This window comes from Zonotrichia leucophrys, chromosome 6 (genome assembly GCF_028769735.1).
Source record: "Zonotrichia leucophrys gambelii isolate GWCS_2022_RI chromosome 6, RI_Zleu_2.0, whole genome shotgun sequence".
In the NCBI taxonomy this organism is placed as follows: domain Eukaryota; kingdom Metazoa; phylum Chordata; class Aves; order Passeriformes; family Passerellidae; genus Zonotrichia; species Zonotrichia leucophrys.
Genome location: NC_088176.1, coordinates 19,457,019 through 19,479,152, shown reverse-complemented (window position 1 = coordinate 19,479,152; position 22,134 = coordinate 19,457,019). Strand labels below are relative to the sequence as shown.

At 41.0% G+C, this 22,134-nt stretch overlaps 2 protein-coding genes across 2 annotated transcripts in view; both read right to left on the bottom strand.

Annotated features, from left to right (window-relative positions):
• Window positions 1–15,082, bottom strand: part of TM9SF3 (transmembrane 9 superfamily member 3) — a 42,146-nt gene extending 27,064 nt beyond the window's left edge. The window contains exons 1-3 of the mRNA XM_064716255.1: window positions 14,940–15,082; window positions 6,772–6,967; window positions 3,173–3,295 (exon numbers count right to left, since the gene is read on the bottom strand). Coding sequence (XP_064572325.1) covers window positions 3,173–3,295; window positions 6,772–6,967; window positions 14,940–15,017 — 397 coding nt within the window. The 5' untranslated portion in view covers window positions 15,018–15,082. The remainder of the gene's footprint in view (window positions 1–3,172; window positions 3,296–6,771; window positions 6,968–14,939) is intronic.
• A 3,963-nt stretch (window positions 15,083–19,045) lies between these two features.
• Window positions 19,046–22,134, bottom strand: part of PIK3AP1 (phosphoinositide-3-kinase adaptor protein 1) — a 34,131-nt gene continuing 31,042 nt past the window's right edge. Inside the window, exons 15-17 of the mRNA XM_064716254.1 lie at window positions 20,453–20,523; window positions 20,161–20,270; window positions 19,046–19,772 (exon numbers count right to left, since the gene is read on the bottom strand). Of these exons, the coding sequence (XP_064572324.1) occupies window positions 19,718–19,772; window positions 20,161–20,270; window positions 20,453–20,523 (236 nt within the window). The 3' untranslated portion in view covers window positions 19,046–19,717. The remainder of the gene's footprint in view (window positions 19,773–20,160; window positions 20,271–20,452; window positions 20,524–22,134) is intronic.

Below are 22,134 nucleotides of genomic sequence, written 5' to 3'. Positions count from 1 at the left end.
GGTAGCAGTAAGCCTTAGCAAGGTGGAAATCATAAAGAACATAAAGGATGAACTTAACTAAAGTTTGCCAGGAGACAGGAGGAGTGCCAGGAATGCATCTGGTGGAGCCCAGGGAAGTGAAAGGTCTGCTTTAAGAATAGAATTAAAGAGAAGTTGCCTAGAATTCTCAGCAAACATTAGCACCATCTGAATCCTTTTCTTTTACACTCTTCACAGAGAACTTTATTTTGGCAGCACTAAAAAAGGATTCCAGCTATCTACATTCAGGGAACAAAATTTTGGTTTAATCCAGCTACAAGATGCAAAGCAACAATGAAAAAAACCTGGATACTGGATCATACAGTATATTCAATACATGCTGGCCAGTGAGGTTCTCAAGATAGGTAATTCAAATAAAGTGGATCAAGATGAGAGCCTTCACACAGTAACAACAAGTCATTCAGCACAAGCTATTTTTAATGCAAGCTGAGGGTAACCAGCTCTGGACATTATCCCCATGAAACCAAAAAACCCTTCTCAGTATTCAGACTATTTCAGAGATGCCATCATAACTACTTCAGATCTTACTTCCATACCCAAGTATCTTAAACAGTCCTAACAGTTTCCTTCATTATAATTACTGAAATTTAGTAACTATTTAGAAATACTTACAGCTCTGAAACAACAATCAAGCAAAAGATATTTGCTTTCTTCAGTGTCTCTACCTGCCACCACATTATGTGGTACTAGACAAGTCTGCACAACACACTCAAAGGCACCACAGGCTGGCAGAGGCGTGTGTACAGCATCATTCATGCCATATTTATAACAGAAATACTTAAAATAAAAACTGCTCAGTTACCAGCAAGTCTCAGTGCTTTAAGTTTTAAGCAGCACTCAGAGCCCAAAACATTTCTGTTGCTGAACAGAGACCCAGGAAAACCAAAATTATTGCAGATAAACTATATTCCCAGTTTTCTCCACTGTACTGGGAAAACAAAGGTCTAAAATACTAATTCAGACTTGCAGATAAACTCTTCTAATTAGTTCAGGTGCATCCACTCCTTTCTCAGCTCCCCACCAAGAACTCATTTTAATTTTTTGTATATAAGTCAGGCTAATATTGACCAACCTGCAGTCCTGCTACTTTCACCTAACCTGCAGGAGACACAGACCAAAACTGTCAGCACCACTTGCCTTCACACCTGATGTCAGATTATATCCTTACATAATATTACCTGTACTTATGATCCTGCAGTCCCCATTATGTAGCACAGCTTGAGATCCTGGTTCCAAACTATCAAAAGAAGCTTCTTAATATCTTAGAAAGATAATACCTATATTCTACGTGTTTTCTAGTTGACTTCTTGTGCATAAAAAGCATACTACTGGGAAACATTAAAAACACTCAATCACAGGAAACCAGATTTTTTAGCTGAGAGCATAACATTTGTCATATGTAGATTTAGTAGGTATGTTTGTTTTTTGGCATTTTGGATGACAAAACATGACCAGAAAAATAAATTCCAAAAAAGAAAGCCTCCAAGACTTGTTAGCCACACAGGATTCCAAAGAAGTCAGCTTAGCATCCATCATACCTGGGCAATTCAAACCCTACATACCTGCCACTAGTCTAGAAAAATAATTCACTGGTCTTTTGCTGAAAGGCCAAAGCCATAAAAATATTGTAGCAACAACTGTCACTCATGCATGCTTTTAAAAAGCCTACCAGCAATTGCACAAGCAGTACAGTAAAGGTCACACAGAATAACTCAGGTCTACTCCAAGCCTGGCTACAGAGCCATTACACACAATAAACCAATCAGCTGAAAAGAACAAAATCAATACTTAAGTACTTCTCTTCAGGCATTATAACAGTATCTCTTAAAAACAGACACATTAAAACAAACCCAGACCTTCCTGACAACCAGATAAATAATAAATAAATGAAGTGTTAATATTTCTGCCATGTTCATCTAACAGATATTTTCTAAAACATATTAAAATAAGAAAGAGCTAAAAAAAAGCAGCCTTTGTCAAAATGAATTAATGATGGATAGCCTTATTCACACAAGCTATCAAAGAACTTTTCTTGCATGACTGGAACTGCGTTACTGCAGGTGCTGGGGGACTTGGTTTGGTTTGGGCAGGTTTACCTCCCTCATGGAATGCAGGCAACAAAGAGCTTATGGCTGCTTTGCATTTCCTTCCAGTTTATATATCTACAACAGGGAGATCAGGCCTTGGAGAGTTTAGTTGATTGCTATCAGTGCAAAGTTCAAACTGCAGAGCATTCCTTACTAGGTATGTGATCACAGGTTATGAGGGAGCAACAAAACACAGAGACCTTAGGAGACAATGGCAATAAAGATACACACATTTTTATTCAAGACACAAGCACTTCTAAACCCAGGTAAATAATACTCAGCAAGAGAAATTCTGAGAACTGTAAAAGAGTGAGTAAAATAAAACTCCATATAAACACAGACAACAAAGCAACACTGTTAACAGCCACTAAATTACCATAAAATTAAACCAAACAGTTTTTGCATGAGTAATAAAAAAAAGTAGCAAAATGAAGTTTCAACTCTCAAATAAGCTTGTTATTAATGATCAGAATAACATGGCCCTTACAAGTAACCTACCTAATTACCACCTACTTGAACATCTGAACAAATTTAAACCTAAGAACTTACTGTTATTAAATCAGGTCTTTAGAAACAAAACAGCTTTTCACTGTTTTTGTATTTCACTAGTACAGCCATCCTACTGTTCTTTCACTGAAATAAGCCATCAACTTATTTCACACAGAATTGATTAGGTTGGAAAAGGCCACTGAGTCCAACCTACGACCCAACACCACCTTGTCAACTAGACCATGGCACCGAGTGCCACATCCAGTCTTTCCTTACACACCTCCAGGGATGGTGACTCCAACACCTCCCTGGGCAGCCCATTCCAAAGTCTAATCACCATTTCTGTGAAGAAATGCTTCCTAATGTTCAACCTAACTCTTCCATGGTGCAGCTTAAGATTATGTCCTCTACTACTTTACTTCAAATTCTTGTGAATTAGACTTGCATTTCTTGTGAAATTCTTGTAACAAAGCTTAGTCATTAAATGACTCCATGAAACCCACTAGTACAGGGCTTGTGTAGGTGTAATCCAATCATTAATGCACAGTATCACTCACCCCATATTGGCAAGTCATCAATATACATCTGGTACCAATAGTGATTTTTGATAGCATACACAAATGCATCTCTTCTTCCCTTGTCCAAGTCAACTTCACAGTAAGTGGTCTGCATCACATCATCTGCAAAAAAATTGAAGCACAGTTGAAGATTTATTAATGAGCTGGCTCAAAGTGAAGGCAAATCAAAGGTAGGAATGGACAGAGCTGAAGTCTCCAAGCCCTCTTGGGTATCCTCAAGTAGATAACAATAAAGGACATTTTAAAAGGAAGCATTAAAGCAAATGCATGATTGTGTTCAGAAATCTACACTTCTGCATGCAGAGGCTTCCCACACACGTGGCAGGGAAAGGTTTCACAGTATCCTTTTGCTGCTTCACTCACACTAGATTAAGGTAAAAAAGCTGATGACAGATTCACCTGAACAGATAATGAGATCTCTCTAACTTTAACAAGAGATATGAAATTATTAAGAAATACCTAAAACTGTTTACAACATTATCTCTGGTTTAGTATAATCGGCTTCACTGACTAGGAATAATGTTTGTAAAAAAACCTAAAACTTTTTAAAGTTCTCAGCAGTTTTGAAGAAACTACTCTAAGGAAGAAACAAAGCAATCAAAGTAAAGACAGAGAAAAAAAGGAGAGACGACAAAAACAGGAATAATGCAAAGGACGCACAAGAGGCTGTGTTTGGGAATAAAATAAATCCACCTCTTTCACCCAGGAAGTTATTCTTCCCCATCTACAATTCCTAAGTTATACTGTTAGCAGCCATTCTTTTACATTTCTGAAGAAGTACAAAATGCAATTTTGTTAAATCATCCTTTTCCTCTTTACATTCATCTTCTCTAACAGCACAGTATGGTAATATCAAAAATAAATTTTCAAACTGAAGTTACCATGATACCAATGTTCAATCCATTTAATAATTTATTAGGTCTCAGGTGTAACAGAGGATGTCACTCAAACACTTGAGTAAAGAACTTGACATATTAATTAAAAAGCATTATTATCCTAGATTTAGCTTGACAAGATAATTAAGCCAACTGAAAACTTAAAAGTTATATTACAATATGAGTGTATGTTACTATTTAATTTCTTCCTTCACACAGGTATTTAGACAGATTTGAGACCTGTGATGTAAGAACATTGTTCATATTGTAACAAAAGGAAAATCCAACTATCTTGTATGACTGCATGTATCCTTTCATACGCCACACTTAATACAACAAGAAACACTATTTCATGGAGGCTTGAATACACTGCAGATTCGCCCCACCAGTCACCACCATGCGAGTGCAAGTGGAAACCTTCACCCTCAGAAGGGCACATTTCTGCAAAATCATGTTTTTATTCTAGTTCAAAAAATACAGGCAATGCCTACTGATTCAAATGCCAGTTTTACTTACACAGTTTAGTACTTCAGCTAATAACAGCTGTAGCCTAAACAATTCTTTGAATATGATGAACAACATGCAGCTTCACACTTACCTGCCACTGCTGCCCAGTCAAACAATGTTGAGAAGGGAATTATTTTTCATTGCAGAAGCTAATTTATTAGAACAATTTTATTTCCCTTTTACTAACTTTAGAGAATAAAAACCTAAGAGTACAAAATCTAATTTTGTAAACTCATGCAATACTTTAAAGAGAAAGAAATGTCTGCAACTGTTAATCTTGCCATAATGCCAAAGGCACATAAAGAAAAGCACAGATGCCTGTAAACTCAGAACTTAGATATGATTCACATATTCATGAAGAAAATCTGTGCAAGTTGATAACTTATTATCTTAATTATTTCAGCTGCAGATTTTAGATACTCAACACTCCTTCAAGCTGTATCTTTTACTTAAGAACACATGAATCTATTGGTACCAACCAAGCCTCTATCTGCTTACAAAAAGAAAGAAAAAGGAAAACAAAAACCAACCAAAAAACCAAATCACCCCAAAAACACCAACAGCCCTGTTTCAATTTAATTGCAGCAACTCCTGGAACACTGATGCAGAGCTGAAGCCAATATCAATCACACTGAAATAAAACTTATCCATTACAAAAACATTTTTTCAATTTCACTGATACAACCAAGTTACAAGGGGAAAAAATAAAAGTGAACACCCTTTCTGCACAGAACAAGGTCTACCACTAAAACGTCACCAAAAAACTGAGCTACCATCACAATTTAACAATCTAACTGGAAAGGAATTAATTATACAAATGCTAAACAGTAGAGACTGGTCTATGAAATCCAAATTTTACAATACATAAATTGGATACAAATTGTACTGGGTTTATGACAACTTCTAAGCCTCTAAAAAATGAATAAACTTTATTAATCTTCACCAATTATTGAATTGCTGCCAGTTGCCTTCACTGTCCTTTCCATTTTGTGTTTCTGAGGACATTCTATGAGGTTTGACAAGAAAATTATTTCTGCCACACTGAGTAAAATTTTCACCATGCTACAAGTGTAACAAACCAGTAGTAAGAGTGTTTCCCAGTGTTTGTACAGGTACTCTTTCTTTCTTAAAAGAAAAAATTCAACTCTGAACTCCTTTAGTGTGGCAGTGCTATCCTCTATGCAAATTTTAAAATTATGAAGAATTTAAGATATTAACAAACTTTGTAAAAATCTTTTATTCAACTTATCCTACTGCTAGCAAAAACATCATTAGCTCTTTTATTTTACAGATGTCCAGTTCTGGATAAAAATTTACAGCTTACAGAAACTAAATCCCATCTGACTGTAAATGCTCAGACAAGAGATACTATGCTTAATTTCTCCATCCAGTTAAGCCCAAGTGATGAAATGCAATGTTCTGGAAAAAAGATACACAGAAACATAAATGGAATTAAATTAATAAATGTTAAAATTCAAGAGGCAAAAAGAATCTATTACTATTTGAAGTTCTGCAACTACTAGCTACAGACATCTGAAAGGACACACAGAGAGAAATTATGCAATAGAAGACTCAGGCCTTAATACCAAGAAATATATTTGCTAAAGCAGTTAAATGTCTTCTCTGGAACAGTATGGAAAGATGGTGAAGACAGAGAACAACAGGAAAAAAAAAACCAACAAACCAGCTTCATCCTGCTCCAGCCTGACTGGCATGAGTTAGGGACAGCGCTACAAAGGTATTTGTCAAAGTTATTCTAAACTAGACAGTAATCAGAAGGATACAATCATCAACTTTGTGTTGAGGTGGAACTCTGAGATACTGAGCCCTTGCTACTCCTTTGCAATTGCAGTAAGTCTACAAGTATTCATCATCACAGGAAAAAACTACATCTTCAGAACTGGTAATTCCAGGATATTAATTCCAGTAAATTATCAAACATTCATATGCAGAAAACTTAGTTTTACTTTGTAAAATGATATCAGTTACTTCAGAAGCAATATCTGCTGCAAGCATTTTCCTTCAAGAGCACAGAGATGGAAGTGCAAACTCAAAAGCCAGTGGTAGCACCAATCAACCATACAACATACCCTCAGCTGCTAGCAGCAAGAAAATTTCAGTTCTTCTCATTAAAAGATCAAGTTTGAAGAGTTTGTGTATTTTTTTAAGTGACTGAATGCACTTTGAATTACTTACCTTTAAATTTGATGTCAAGCCCACTAAATTCCAGCTCAACTCCTTGAAGTGCTTCCCCTAGGGTTTCATGGTAATGGCCAATGCTTTTTTTTGATCCCACACAGAAAGGGAGAGAGAAGTATTTGTACGTTTCTTGGCGATTGTGGTAGGGTCCTACAGTATTCATCCACAGAACAACTTCCTCTTTATCTTGGTACTGAAAAACAAAGTTATTGAGTTAGATGAGAAGCTCAGCAGAATAAAAACGTTCAAGAAGCTCTTATTCATATCAACTAGCAGGGCAGGATTGCTCAATCACAGGCAACAGCTACATTTAAAGACAGCTGAGCATTTTTGTCTTTTGCACGACAGGGACTCCAGGATAAAATTTCAGCCTGCTTTCATAGGGAGAAAAAAAGCCAAGTTGATCATACAGTTTCTTACAGCATAGCAGCGAAGTATCAGACGAGGGGGATTTAAGAAAGATGTAGAAGATGCAGCAAGCAGAAGTTTGGAAAATAAATAAGCTTTGACTAATTTTGTAAAAACACAGATCAGTTAAAAGCAAAACTCTGCTTACCTCAACTGAAATAAAGGAAACACCAAATTAATGTCTTGCTAAACAAGACTTTAGCAAAGTAGTCAGACAATCTACCCACACTGCCAGGTATTTTGTATTTTCCTAAAATGCAGCTCCTTTTCTTTTTAGAAAGGGTATAAACTGCATTCAAAATTCCCAGAAGAGCACAATGCCTCACAGGAAGCACTAAAATTAAACTGTTGTGTACCTATAGCAGCCAAGAGCCAAAGTCAGACAGAAGAACTGTATTTTGATGCATTTCCAACATTCCCACAGTGAAAAAACAGAACAGCAAGAAGTCTGGTGGCTGCCATGAAATTCTCTCTGGGAACGTTTACTCTTCACTTTCCACAGCTACTGTTAGCCAGAAAAAGATATTCCTTGTCTAGGAGCCAATATTTTTTTCCAAGCCCTTATTACTTCTGAACAACAAAAAGAGGTACTTAGAAGTCATTAATCTATCAATATTCAAATACTGGACAAATCCAGGAAAATTAAATGATCTGAAATAGTAATTTGCATTATATCTGTATGCATCTGGATGAGGTATCAGATTTGCTGATTACTACACAAAGTCCCTCACACAACACTACTTAACCTATAATTTCAACAGAAGCAGAGGGACAGGGACAGCAATGTAACTTCTAAGGCAGGAAAAAACCCTATTTATAATTATATACACATAAAAGCAAATTGCTATACAGGTCTTGAATTTTTTTTAGGTACAGAAGTAAAAAGTACTGTTATAAGACCAAAACACAGACACAGAATACCTTGGAGAAGAAAAGAAAGCAAAATGTTAATTAGACGTAACTATTATATAGTGCACAGCTGAAATAATGAACACAGTTTTGTATCTCCCTTTTTAACAAATGAACAAAGGTTGTTCAACTCCATTTATTCTGAACAACCAGAGCCATACCAACAGGTCAGTGCAGAAATTTTAAAAAAAATCCAGATGAAGTGTTTAAAAGTTAAACTCAAGGACTTAAATAAACTTGCTTCGGAAAATAATTTCATCCCTTTAAACTAACACACCATCTCAATTAAAGGCTCATCTTTTTTTGTTTACAAAGATGTACAAAGGTCATTCCACCCTCCTGTGTGAGTGATTTCCAACAAGAAACTTAAAATATCTTAATAATTTCATTCTGAGCTGCAGCAGAGACCAAACACTTACTGGTTTCACAAACTTGCCCCTTTGCAGAGCACACACTTCAGAGCAGTTCTGACAGCTAAAGAATGTCAAAGAAGCATCAAATAAAAAGTAAACAAGAGAAAGCATGAGAAAGTTGACATTCCTCCTCTCTGTCAGCAATCAGAAAGGACATACCAGTGCAGCATAGTTGTCCAAAGTTGGGAAAAATAAGAGACAGAAAGCAAAATCCCAGTTCCAATCCCCTCAGCTGCAGAAACAGACAGTGGAGTCTGCACTTGGAATCCGCCTCTAGCTCCTGCCAAGAGAGCACGGCACAAGCTGGTCCATCTCTCTTCCTAGCCTGTTATTTCTATCATGTCTTCTGTTTCTTCCTCTAACAGCTGCAGAACATATTTCCAGCCCTTTCTCAAAATGGTCTTTACTTGTCAAGAGCCCACTTTAGCACTACTTACACCAACAGTTTACACGTGAGCTGACCTATGTCTCTGCTTAACCTTCAGTAATAGAATATGACAACATCCTTGGGTCTGTCAGTTCATCACTGACAGCCTGAATAAAGAAAGCACTGACCACTGCTTTCCTCAGCTGTTCCTTTCTGACATGCTTCACACTGAGCTGGCACCTCCACATTTTTGGAACTCATGACAGATGAGGCAGAAACCAACAGATTTAGAACATAATATGCAAAATCTTGCTATGTTTTCTCATCTACCAATGTAACTAAATAGTAATCACAACATCTGCAATAACAAATCTGGTTTTTGCTTGTCTCTTATCTGCATGTGGCTTAGCCCCTCTTCAGGGCCTACATGTTTTTCCCACAATGACTCCAAGATGCCATCAACCTACTCTAGAGAGAAAAGGGGCCACATCTAATAGATGCAAAGAACTCAGTCTGCATTTATTACTTCCTCCTTTCCCACAACCACCCCAGAACAGCACCAGATAAATCTTTTCAGGATTGCTACATAAAGAAACACAACACCTCAGCCAGCCCAGGGTACACCTCACTCACACAGTCCTTAGGCACAGCCATCTGCCATCCATCAGGTGCTCCCAGTGACTCCCTCAAATTAAGGGCATTGTAGTAAGTAAAACAACTTAAGCACCTTCAGCTTAAATTTGGGGGTGGTGCCTAGCAGAAACGGAAGGACATTTTCTTCTCTCTCCATTTGTTGGGTTTTGCTCATTGTCAATTATAAGGACGAGCTTTCACATTTAAATACATTTCTCTGACACATCCTTGCATTCTTAGCCTAGTGCTAGGGTAAGATGTTGGCAAGAACACAGTGCTATTAAAGAGTTCAAGTGTGGCAGTTTGATGGTGGGCTTTCTGTCTGGTTTCTTTTCTGTTCTGTTTCATTAGGACCTTCATAATATCAAAAAGTCCACAATAAATAACAATGCCAACACAAAGGAAAACTTATTTAGGCAAGACAAAGCACTAGAGTATTTTGTAGGATACTGTCCTGTCACCTCTTTAGGAGGGCTGCTAAGTTGTGAGAAGGCTTACATATAACACACCTTTCAGCAAAAAGGTCCCACTATGAGAGAGAGAACATAAAGTAAGCCAAGATGAACATAGTAAATGACAAGGCAAAGAAGGTCAACAAATAAGATGCAATCTGTACTCTGGTATATCTCAGCAATCTCTTCTGGTTTTGGTTCATATGAAGGGATAATACACTGCACATAGCTCAGAGATCCCAATTATATTCACAGACACAAACATTTAACAACTTGGTCACAGTGCCACAACTCACACAGTTCAGCACTTCCACACGTGAGAGAAGGCTACAGAACACAATTTTATTTATGTTTCACTTACTGTAATTTATGAAAAAAATGTCTGTAAGCTTCACATATTTTTCTGCACTATGCTTAATATCAGCTCGGTAATTTCTGTAGCTATCTGGAATATATAATGATATATTTATAGATGCAGCCTGAAAAGTCTCAGAATAGACACAAGTTACCTACCATATAGCTGTTAAGCTAAGGGGACAAACCTTCAGAAACTTCTTTCTGTAATTGCCAACCAGGTGGTGGAGAACCAATCTGCACCTCAAACGCAACTACATATCAACTACAACCCTCACCCCAGCTGAGGACATCTGCTCCAAAGCAGCACAATATGGTCACAGTGCCTGCTCAGAGCACTGGGCTGCAGGGGTGTGCCTGTGCAAGCTAAAATCACATCCAACCCACCCACAGTTCTTCCTCATTGCCTGTATTGATGGGTCCACTCTAGCTCCCTCCAGAGCACTACAGTGGCAGGAACCCTGTGTAGTCTGACATGGCCAGGAGTGCACATCTTCTGTGTAATACAACTAGTGAAAAACTGGGGGGGTGCACCACTTTGAGGCTTAATATAGACAATTTCCATAGATCTATACAATTTAGAAACTATTCAAGTATAGCAATACTGCCTTCAGTACATGCATCTTTCTTTCCTGTTACCCAACAGGGCACTCGTGGTATGGAAAGCAACTTTATGTTCTCTTTGCTCAACTGTAGAAATTAGCATGCTAACCCTAAAAAGAGACTATTTATTCTAAAAAATAATTAAGGCTAGATGAAGTCAGTTACAAAAGGTTGCAGAAATAGAAATGAGACTGTTGCTGATATTCTTCTTTAAACCAGGAAAACATTTTGGAAAAAAGTGATGGGAGACAAAAAGAGCTTTACATCTGCCAAACATGTGATGATTCAGCAAAATAAATTCAAATCAAGACAGTTTCTTTCAGAAAATATGTGATTTTACTCCTTTCCTCGAATAGAAGTCTGGAATGGCATGCCCCACAATGCACATCTTGCAGGGGGAAAAAAAGAACCAACATTATTTGTTACTGGCAAAGCAAAGATGTAGAAGCAAGATAAGAAATACAGGAGGCAGCAAGCAAGACTCACCTGGCAAATAATATCCCAGGCTTGCAGTCCCCAGTATCTTACAGATATCCCATCTATTGAGCACTGTGATAATTCTCAATGTTTGCAGCTCACATCCACACCCTATTAAACTGTGGGTTTCAGCCTCAGGCTCGCCTTTGGACAAAGCAGGCTATTTCCAGTAACACTTCTTTATTTCTCTCTGAATTTTAGGCCTCATCAAGATGTGTCTAGAACTGTACCAGTGGCACAGGCTGAACTTCTGTACATGCAGTACTTTTACTGTTACACTTCCTCGATGCACAAGATTGCTCAGGCACACCACGTCCCGCTTCCATGACATTTATTTCACCTCTTCAAAATGGAAACACAACTTCAAAGAGGAATCAGGCCGCTCATCTGCACTCAACTTCACATGCAAATAAGTATTTTACATGAACTGAAATGTTTTCCACAGTGTTTCTCTAACAGACAATTTTCAGATACTATACAAAGTTCCTAATTTTACATACTCATTTTAAATAAGCCTTACATTCTCAGGGTTTTAATGTATTTGATCAGGGTATAAATCAAGCAAAAACGCTTTTCTCAACCATATTAAATTAGGAATTTTGCTATGTAATATAGGCTTATATTATACGGTTTTGTTTATTTTCAATGTTTTTCATGTATTTCCATTCTTAGAGAGCACAGATAATTAAACTGAAGCAACATTAAAATTAAAATGCTACCTACTCTCTAGACCATTCTCCTGCAACAAAAACCACAGGATATTTCAGAATGTTTTATGGTTTGTCTATTACATCATCAATTTCAACAAGTCTGGCAACAGAAGATGTGAAAGCAAAGGGCAGGCAGGAGCCCCCAGCCCTGTTTCTGCAGGATCAGTGTACATTGTGATAAGGCCACCAGCACCCCATTGATACTATCGCTTCCACAAATAAAAGGACAATTGTCAAAAAATGTTGCAATTGTTATAATACAGGCAGTGAGCAAGTACATTACATGCTCTGAAGCATGAAAATAAGTTAAAGAATCACCAGACAAGTTTTCAGTTAGTTCCTGATAAACTGTTCTGTCATGGTCTGAAGTTATGCTGCTGTACTGTCTTTAGACAATGGAGATTTTAAATACTGTGGCAAAAATTTCTCTTCACTTACTACTCATTTTAAATAACCATCTCTTTATCTTATAATTGTATTTAAACTATTCTTCCTCCAAAGAAAAGCAAATGTGATTTCTAAAGACTAACTGAAATTTAAGATAAAGGATATAAGCTGTTGATTCAATGACACAATCCATACCTAACATCTCCAGAAACAATAGCACAAACCTAGAGTTTCATGCAGAGTCCTCTCACAATTACCTTTTATAGTATTTGCTTAGAAGTCCACAACCTTAAAATAAAGGACACGTGTAATACATATTACAGCACACAGTGCACACAATTCCATGTTACAGCAGCTTTAAAAGTTTAAGACAGCACTTGTGTATGTCCAGCATGCTGAGCCCTGACAACACCCTGCTCAGCTGTGTCAGCGTGCACCAGCACACCTTCCCCCAGGGAGCTGCACACCGAGGAAATGGAAGGACAAGGATGTGTATGCCTACCAACAGGTCTCGAGCCTTTAAGTCAGTGAAAATTTAGTTTGAGCTTATCAAATCCTGAATTTCCCTTCCACTTCTCCAAAAGTGAGCAGAGCCTTCAAAATGTAGTAAAGCACTTTGATTATAAGAAAATTAATCTCCCAGCTGCAATCATATTTAAAAGTGAAATTCATTAAAATGCAGTATTTAAGGAATATTTCCTTCAGGTTCTTTATCTTAACACCAGTACACTACTACAAAACCCTGGCCATGCTTCATTCATGCTATTAATGCTTCCACTCCAATCTCCCACACACAAGATTAAAATATCAAAATACCCAAGTAAGGAGATAGCCTTCCAAAAAAAGATACCTGTCTTTCTACACCAACTATTCCTAACCTATCACATAACTTACCCAGTTAATAAACTGGACACTATGTGAACAAGAATACTGAACCAAAATAGACTTACAATCCCTCAGAGTTGAGTAGTTTAAATGAAAAAAATGACAAGCCTTCAAAAGGAATTTGTGATCTCCATGGGTAATTGTTTAGGTAATCATTCAGAAGATCTAAAACCATCACAGAAGATCTAAAACAATCACTTCTGAAGAGAGAGTTCAAACTCAAATAAATTCAGTGACAGCTTTATTTTTTTCCCCTAGAAGACTACCAATATTAATTTAATAATGAATAATCCCTCAAGTCAACCAGCCCTTAAAATAAACACAGTGCAATGCTGAAAACCATCTCACCTCAGCAGAAGCCTCACTGTAAAGCATATGTTGAGCAAGAAAACTGGCACCTAAACTAGTTCAAAGAATATCTGTTTCTTGAAAGTACTGAATATTAGATTAACTTTTCTGTCATCAACTGAAGAACCAATGAAGTCCTTTCCCTTTCAAAAAACAAACACAATCCTAATCAGTTTTAAAGTCCTCAAAAATAAACGGAATGAGGCAACTAATTAATGACCCCTTATACAAAAGCTATCAACACTATTTATCTGTTTCATTAAGAACACTTGGTAAGCTTTACCAACCTCACCTTAAGAAAACTATGTTAAGAAACTCGGCAAGCGTTTTACCAGCCAGGCTGCTCAAGAGCAAAAAATGTCCTGACAGTCAGAGAGAGCCAGTGTTTAATCACAGCCACATTCTAATACACTCCACTTGCAGAAGAGATGATTTCTAGGAAAGTCTTGTTCCAAAATCACATCTTAGCTCATCACACAAACCTCCATTCTCTCACACTGAAAGCCACGGGAAACAATACTCTGATGTAAAATCAGAAACTGATGAAGCACTAGTACTTTTTTCCTAGAGATTCTTTTTGGATAATATTGCGAGCCCTTGAGAAAAACTATCCTCATGCCAATGCGTGAGCTCTCAGATCAGTAGTATTTTCTGCACCCATTTTCCTTGCGGGTCCGTGGCAGTGTCCCCGTCCTGCTCTCACTCCCCAGCCGATTCCCACGCTATCCTGCCTTTTCCCGAGGGGAGCTGTCAGCCCCTGTCCCGCAGGGCTGTCAGAACCGCTCCGGCTCGGACTGAGCTCTGAAGCCAGAGCAAACATCCTCCCGGGAGGAGGGCAGAGCAAACAGCGCTCTCCAAACAAAGCATGCACGGTACCTGCCGGGCCGTTTATCTGCTCCAGGAAAAGGTGGGACACCCCGCCCGGCCGCACAAGGATGTGCAAACCGGATCAGAGAACCCGCCGGCCCTGCCCCGAGCGCCCCGGCGTTCCCCGAGCGCCGAACAGGATCGCGGGGCCCGGCTCCGCCCGGCGCGGCCGAACAGCCCGAGCAGCGCAGCGGGCGCGGCGGGAGCCCCGCGGGGCGGCGGCCGCCCGCTCCCCCCGAGGCCGCGGCCCGCGGCTCCCCGTCCCTCCCGCCCACCGAGCCGCGCTCCCCGCGCTGCCGCGCCACGGGGGCCCGGCCCGAGCGCCACTCCCGGGAAGCCGGCGCCGCCTCACCGTGTGCTCGTGCTCGTCGGCACGGGCGCGCAGCGGCAGGAGCGGCAGGAGCAGCAGGAGCAGCCCGGGCGCCGCCATCTCGGGCCTCGGCGTCCCCAGCAGGCCCCGCCGCGGCACCGGCCCGCGCCCGCCGCCGACGCCACTTCCGCCCCGCCCGCCACGTCACCCGCCCGGCCGCCGGAACCGCGGGGGCGCTACGGGAGCGCTACGGGAGCCCCGCGGGGCGGGCGGAGCCCGGCAGGGAGCGCGGGCATGCACAGGGCGGCCGCGCCCCGCGGGCCGGGCACCGAGCGCGGCCCGAGGGAGCGCCATTCTTACGGGATGAAATTGTAATTGATATTTCGTTTTGATCGATAAAGTAATGGAAAGGTCTTTGGGAAGGGCGGGACACAGGGCAGTGTACAAGAACCCTCTAGAGCGTAAGTGTTGGGAGCAGCATCTGAGGGAGCTGCGGTGTTTGAGCCTGGAGAAGAGGAGGCTTAGGGGAGACCCTTATCACTCTCTGCGAGTGCCTGAAAGGCGGCTCCAGCGAGGCGGGGTCCGTCTCTTCTCCCGGGGAGCCAGTGACAGGACAAGGGAAAGGGCCCCAAGCTCGGACACTAGGCGCAATTTCTGCACGGAATGGCTGAGCAGATCTTGGAAGGGGCTGCCCAGGGAGGTGGTGGAGTCACCTGGCCTGGGGGTGTTGGGTGTTTAAGGAAGGACCGGACATGGTCAAGTAGATACGGTGATGTTCAGGCCGAGGTTGGACTCGACGCTCTCAGAGGTCTTTTCGAAGCTCAGCAGTGAAATCCACAGCCCCATTCTCTACAGCCCTCGCACCAGCAGCACACGGAGCCGCAGGGCCCAGGGCAGGCGCTGAGGCAGCACAGCCACACCTGGATCTTGTTCAGGGTAAGGTTTCTGTCAGTGCAAGATGAAACCCACAAACCTACCTCAAACTACAAGTCCACAGTAAGAAAAACCAAGCCAAACCAAGCCATCAATGCAAAAAGCTCATGTCATTGAACACTGATTCATCAGACAACTTTAAAATTAATTACAGTTAAAAAATTTCAGAAGTTATCTTACATATTCTCTCAAAAAAAAGGGGGGGAGGGGCTATGCCATCTTCTCAAAGAGAGCCAACAAATAAGCAGACAGACAATAAATGATACGAGCAGAAGGCAGGAACTCTGTGCTGTTACATGTCATCCTTGCTTTGTAGAAATTATGCAGAAAGCAGATTTCCCTGTTACCATCATACCTATGCTAAAAGCTTTTCCTCTTGTGGTTTCACACATTCAGTCTACCTTCCCTGCACGTATTTCAAAGGTGTATTTATCTGAAGCCTTTTCCAGAGATGCAGGAGATAGTGCATGCACTGTTTCAGTAGAAGTGAGGTCTCCGTAGAGACACTTGCCAAAACCCATGCAAAAGCCATGCTTGCATTACACACACACATAGAGATAAAAAAAAAAAATCCTAGACAGTTTTGATAACACCATATGTTTCTTTCTAGTCATTGCATCTCAGTCCAAAATAGAGTAGCTTACCCTTGGGAGACAGAGAGAGGAGGCTTCAGCATCTTCAGTTTATTCAGTACTTAAGTCTCTCAGTCAGCACCATGGCCAACCAGAGCCATCTGCTGCAGCAGGGTTTGCAAGGCATGCTGTACAAAGAACAAACACTGTCCCCAGGCCTGCCAGCTGGCACCTGACTTTGGTGGATTGGTTGATGCCCCTACAATTGGCCAGGCCACTTAAGTTTTTACAAGCAATTTTATTATCTATTCAGTCCTTGAACTCTAATATGCATCAGAAACACTTCATATTTCCCTTTACACTTTCCCTCCCAAGCATATTCTTAAATAACCAGCAATCTGCATGCACACTGTTTCTTCTCTGGTCTCTTCTGAACTTCAGTTTCAGTGCATTTCTCATCCTGGGTGGAATTAACACACACCACATGCTCACCAGCACAAAAGACAGATACAGGGACTGCATACAGTGAAATGTAAGAGGCTGAAAGCAACTAGATGAATCCAACCTGTGTGGAACACACTTTGGTGGCTAAGCAGGTGCATTGCTGTTGGCCTGTAAGAGGCTTGAAAGACATGACTGCATCCAATTGTTTACCTGCATCCAACAGTAAAGCCATCTTAGTGCTGCTCCTTTTTTCCTCAATAGGGTGAGAGTCTTGCAGTGATTGTTGGTTACTGAGCTCCCTCACTAACCCAGCAGCAGTGAGAGAGGAATGCCTGAAACCACAGCTGCATCTTCAGTTTCCCTCCCCTGAGGAGTGCAGAAGGGGCCTGAACAGAATGCATTTATAGTGTGGCTCAGCTCTCCTTTTCCCAGCTCGCCTCTCCCAGAGCCCCACCAACACTTGGCTTTAGGTGATGGGTCAGGCCAGAGTAATGAAATATCTCAGCTTCAAATGGGAGAGGGACTGAAAGGCTACTTATGAGCTACTTTCAGTAATTCAGATACAACCATCTCTGCACAGCACACACAAGAAATATCCAGTTCACAGCCATGGTATTAGTCAAATGCTCAGATAAATCCCTCCCATAGAGGACATCTGGCTATAACATGGAGGGGATGCAGAATTAAAAATTAGCTTGGAAAGACAGATCCCAGGGCTCCTTCAGTCCAACAATGCTGAAAGAAAATCTGCATGACACACATATAATTTGCTCTTCCTTTCCTGCCTTACTACAGTTTTACCCACATCCTACAATTCTACTTTATGTTGTACCTGGCAGATGTGAAAGCAGACAAATTCATCTTACCACATCACAGCTCCAAAGTCTGGGGCACAGCTGCAGTCAGCACCAAGATAGGGAATTTTTGAGCAAAACCAGGGAGCTGTATGCAAACCAAAGCATGTGACAGCTGAAGACAACCTGTTTATCTTCTGTCCCTAACTTCTTCTTATCCTTCCTACTGTTTTCCCCATTTCAGCACCAAAACCTCCTTCCCTCCTTCTAATTTGAGCTAATAGAGCTGGAAATCTTGTTTCAGTCCAAGAAGAGCACAGGAGGGCTGCTCTTACCTCACCGTTCCCCTGGCTACAGTGAAGGAAAGCAAACTCACTGAAAGTCTACAGTGGCAGTCACTGGAGACAGCACTGAGGTTCCTTTAAAAAAAAACCAAAAAACCAACAAAACAGAAAGGACACCTCTTTATCTGTTGTGCTGTGTATGCAGCACAGCAACTGCATCCCTCTGCCATCAAAAGGAGAGGATTTATGAACTGCATTTGGAGTCACCCAAATCCTATGAGTCTAATGCATAGATGATATTTAGCATATGTCTATATCCCTGAAAGGAGCAGGGGCTCCTCCACCTTCATTCAGTGCTGGTCAAGTCACAGTTGTTGTCACTTGTGCAGCTTCACACATTGAGTTTGCCACCCTGCAAGAGAAAGGAACTGCAACTCTGTCACCTGCTCTCCTGCCGATGAAGGGGAGCTGACATGATCAGACAGAAGCTCTACATGTCCTGCCTCTACCTGAGGGATCACCTAATACACATGTATGTCTGTTTTTCAAGTCATTCCCCCCTCTTTCATCCCTGAAAACCAAGTATGTAATGATGTTTAATTCTCTACCCTGAATGTTATCATTGCATATTTCCAGCAGTGTCACTCATGGACAACCAGAGCCCTCAATTGTCCCCCAAGGGTTGGGATATGCACAGACAATTTCAAGGTCTGGAAGAGAGCCAAACCAGGAAGTCTCCTTAAGTTTGTAAGCCCTCAGGCAGAAAAAAGGCTGGACGTAGCTGCTGCAGGTTCACATTGGTAGAAAGGGACAGTAGAGCAAGCAGAGTCCAGCTCCCAGGCTGTCTGTTCCCTCTGCAGCCAGCTAAAATATGGCTGGTATTTGTGAGGGGTGTGCCCTGGTAACTGGGGACTCACTACTGTGCCAGAGTATGAAGTGGAATGCCTTCATATTGCTGCAATGACCACACGTGAAAGACACAGAGCACAGCACTGCCACAAAGGCCTTCTCTAATTTGAGAGCTCAGTCATGTGATCTTTTAACACCATATCTGCAACTTGCATGAAAAAACTTAAGCCCAGTTGGTTTGTGATACAGAAGGTCCCTTACCAGCTGTCTTGGGAATTTTCATGGTAAATACAGGACACACAACACCTTGTCTGTCTTCCTCAGGAAGTGAACAGGAAAAGGAAAGGCATTTTCAAGGCTGTGCGCAAAATACATTCTTGAAGAAAATTTCTCATCCCCCCCATGGTTTAATGATTGCTAAAGGGGGATGCTACACCTTCTGAAAGGTCAGTATAATTGTATACAAAATGTTATGCTAAGCAGTAGTACATTCATCTGCTTCCGCTGTAATGAGCATTTTTCAAACATCTTATTTTCTTTACTTTTTAAGCATGTTTTCCAGTCAAGCCCTGATAGACTGTATTGAGAGGTTTGGTAACAATGCTTTTAGGACTTAGTTCCTAAAAGGACACATGTGCTTTCTTGATTAGATGGGATCTTCATGTTGATGCAGGGCTCCCAAGACACACATCAATGTTCTTCCCAATGATGATACCTTTTCTTGAAGCCCCAAAGCACCAAAATTCTTCCAACTAAAAAAAAAGTTATAAAACGCCAAAAGGTCCCAGTGAAAATCATGGGAAAAGTCACCAGAGCTTCAGGGAGGACGAGGGGGATGAAATCATTTGGGTCCCAGTTATAAATAATTTAACGCAGCCCAAAAAAATCTGTACAAACACATGTATAAACAAAAAAATTCTCATATTCCACAGATGTTGAGAGATTCAGCGACCTCTTGGGGGCACAGGTGGAGGATAAAAGCCTTCACAGCTCACAGGCCTATAAAAAGACAGATAATGAAAATGTATGAAAAAGTAGTAGAAAACAGAGTTCTGGAACAACACATTGCATGCAATAAAATCACATGAAAGCATAGTGTACAATCAGTAGTCATACAAGAAGAAAAACAGGCTGATTGAGCAACAGAGCAGATGCCAAGCTGCCAGAGCATTGTTCCTGTCCAAGCCATTTCTTCTGTTCTTTAGTTGCAGTAAATCTACTATTACTGGAAAGAGATGCTAAAATGGTTGGTTGGAGTAAAACTTTGAGAGTTTGGTAGCTTTCTCAAAAGCATACTTGCTGCCTTTGCTAACTGCCTTGCTTTCTGTCCAAGGCTTCCATAAGGATTAACTGAAAGCACACATTTTGAGCTGCATTTTAGTTTTACCTGCTTGCACCTCGAGGAGGCACTCTGGGAGGCCTTTCTGGGAAAGGAACCCTCTCTGCTTGGTGAGGAACTGGGCTGCGGCTCCTTGCTGTTTCTGGGACTTCACTGTCCTACAAAATGAAAAGAAGTGTTTACAGACCAGCAGAATCTGGTTCTTGGTATTCTCACAAAAGTGGCTACATTTTGGCATTTCTCTAAATGCAATGCCAGCTCTGAGCTCTTTTTTCAGCATGAAAACAAAGGCGTGTACTTAAGGACAGCAGAGCAGTACGTAGCAGAGGTGAGAGCTTACCTCAGTGTCCCCTTCCATCCCACTGCTGACACTCAGGATACTCCGAGTGCTGGAGCGGTTACTTGCACTACCTGGAGGAAGCAAGAGAAAAAACTGATTAACAAACCCTGGGCATTTAACTGCAAATTCCTAACTCAGGGCTCTTTCTAACCTCATGCTTAATTCTTGCAAATATAATTAATGCTTGTTTAGATTAATTTATTTTCACTGGTTTTTTCATATATTTGGGATCCAAAAACAGCATTTCATACAACAGAAACCACAGGCCCAAGCAATTCAATTATGCTTTCTTTTTAGAAGATCTCTGCCTTATCTTTCTTTATCCAGTCTTCTGGTCAAATACTCACAACCACAATCTATTCTTTATATGTGTCATATCATGTAATACTAAAAGATCTAATGCTAATATCATCTGGAAGTCAGGCAAATATTTTCACAAGGGTTACACACCCAACACTTACGTACATTTAAATTATCAGTCCCCGTATCTTTAACAACTGCATGAAGATAGATGGCTCTCAGCACTGTCACATATTCCTTCCTGGACTGACTGCTTAAGAAGTTATTGTTCCAAATAAATAACCGTTTACTACTCCCTCTTAAAACAATCCTCCATCACCACAGAAATGTTTCCTAGTCTATTTCCAAGCTAAAAACAAGTTTGTTCAAACAACCTTCAGCACCCATCTAAGCAAACCCATTAAACTGTCATGGACTCAGAGTAGGGATTGTTTTTTCAATCAGTCATGCCAATTCCAAAGGTGACAGGAACTCACAAACATACCCTATACTGCTATGGCTGGTTTCAGTACTAAATAGATAACATTCTATAGGGCTGTGAAATATGGGGATACTACTATTCAGAAACCTGTACACTGAAATGGTGGTAAGAGAGGTTTTCTCCTAAGATGCAGTCCCTCCCTGCTAGCTTTGGTAAGTCTCATCAGCTGGTACAAACAGCAGCACTTCAGAGTGCTAAATCCTGTGCTAGGGTCCATTCTCAGCATCACCCCGTGAGAAAGAGCACCAGGCTACATACAGCGAGCCCTGCAGACTTGTTAGTGCTTCTCTCACATGTGCTTGTAGGCAAGTTACTGGCTCAGCCAGCTGCCTCTGGCACCTGTTCTGGATGAATGCCAGCTGCACCTTGCCAAGAGTCACAAAGGTGGCAACCTAACAGGAAGTCAGGTTTCCTTTCAAAGGACCCAACTGGTCCTAAATGATTTCTGCAAGAATTGCTCAGTCTGCAGTAAGAGTAGGAACGCAGGGATTTAATTTGCACAAATTAAATGTAATGAAAAGCAAAGATAATAAAAACGTGCTGACTGCCCAACCACTCAAGAGATCCCACAGTTACCAATGAAAAATGCTGTCCTTTATGTAAAACAATTGAAGAAACAACATATAGAGACTGGCTTCCAGCCCTTCAGGCCAGAAGAGCACATAGCCTGCTGGCAGTCACAGCATGGGAGCATCCTTTCCAATAAGGCAGCAGCTGCCATCTACTTTTACAAACTGAAAACAGGTGGCATGCCTTCTCTGAGAAGGGCTCAAGAGAATCTTTTGCTCAGCTTTCAGGTTCTCCTCCTGCAGAGATGCAGACAGAAGATGCCCAAACCACTTGATGCACACCTGGAATTGCTTTCACAGTTTTGAGAACAGCTGGCCTGAGGCATGCAAGG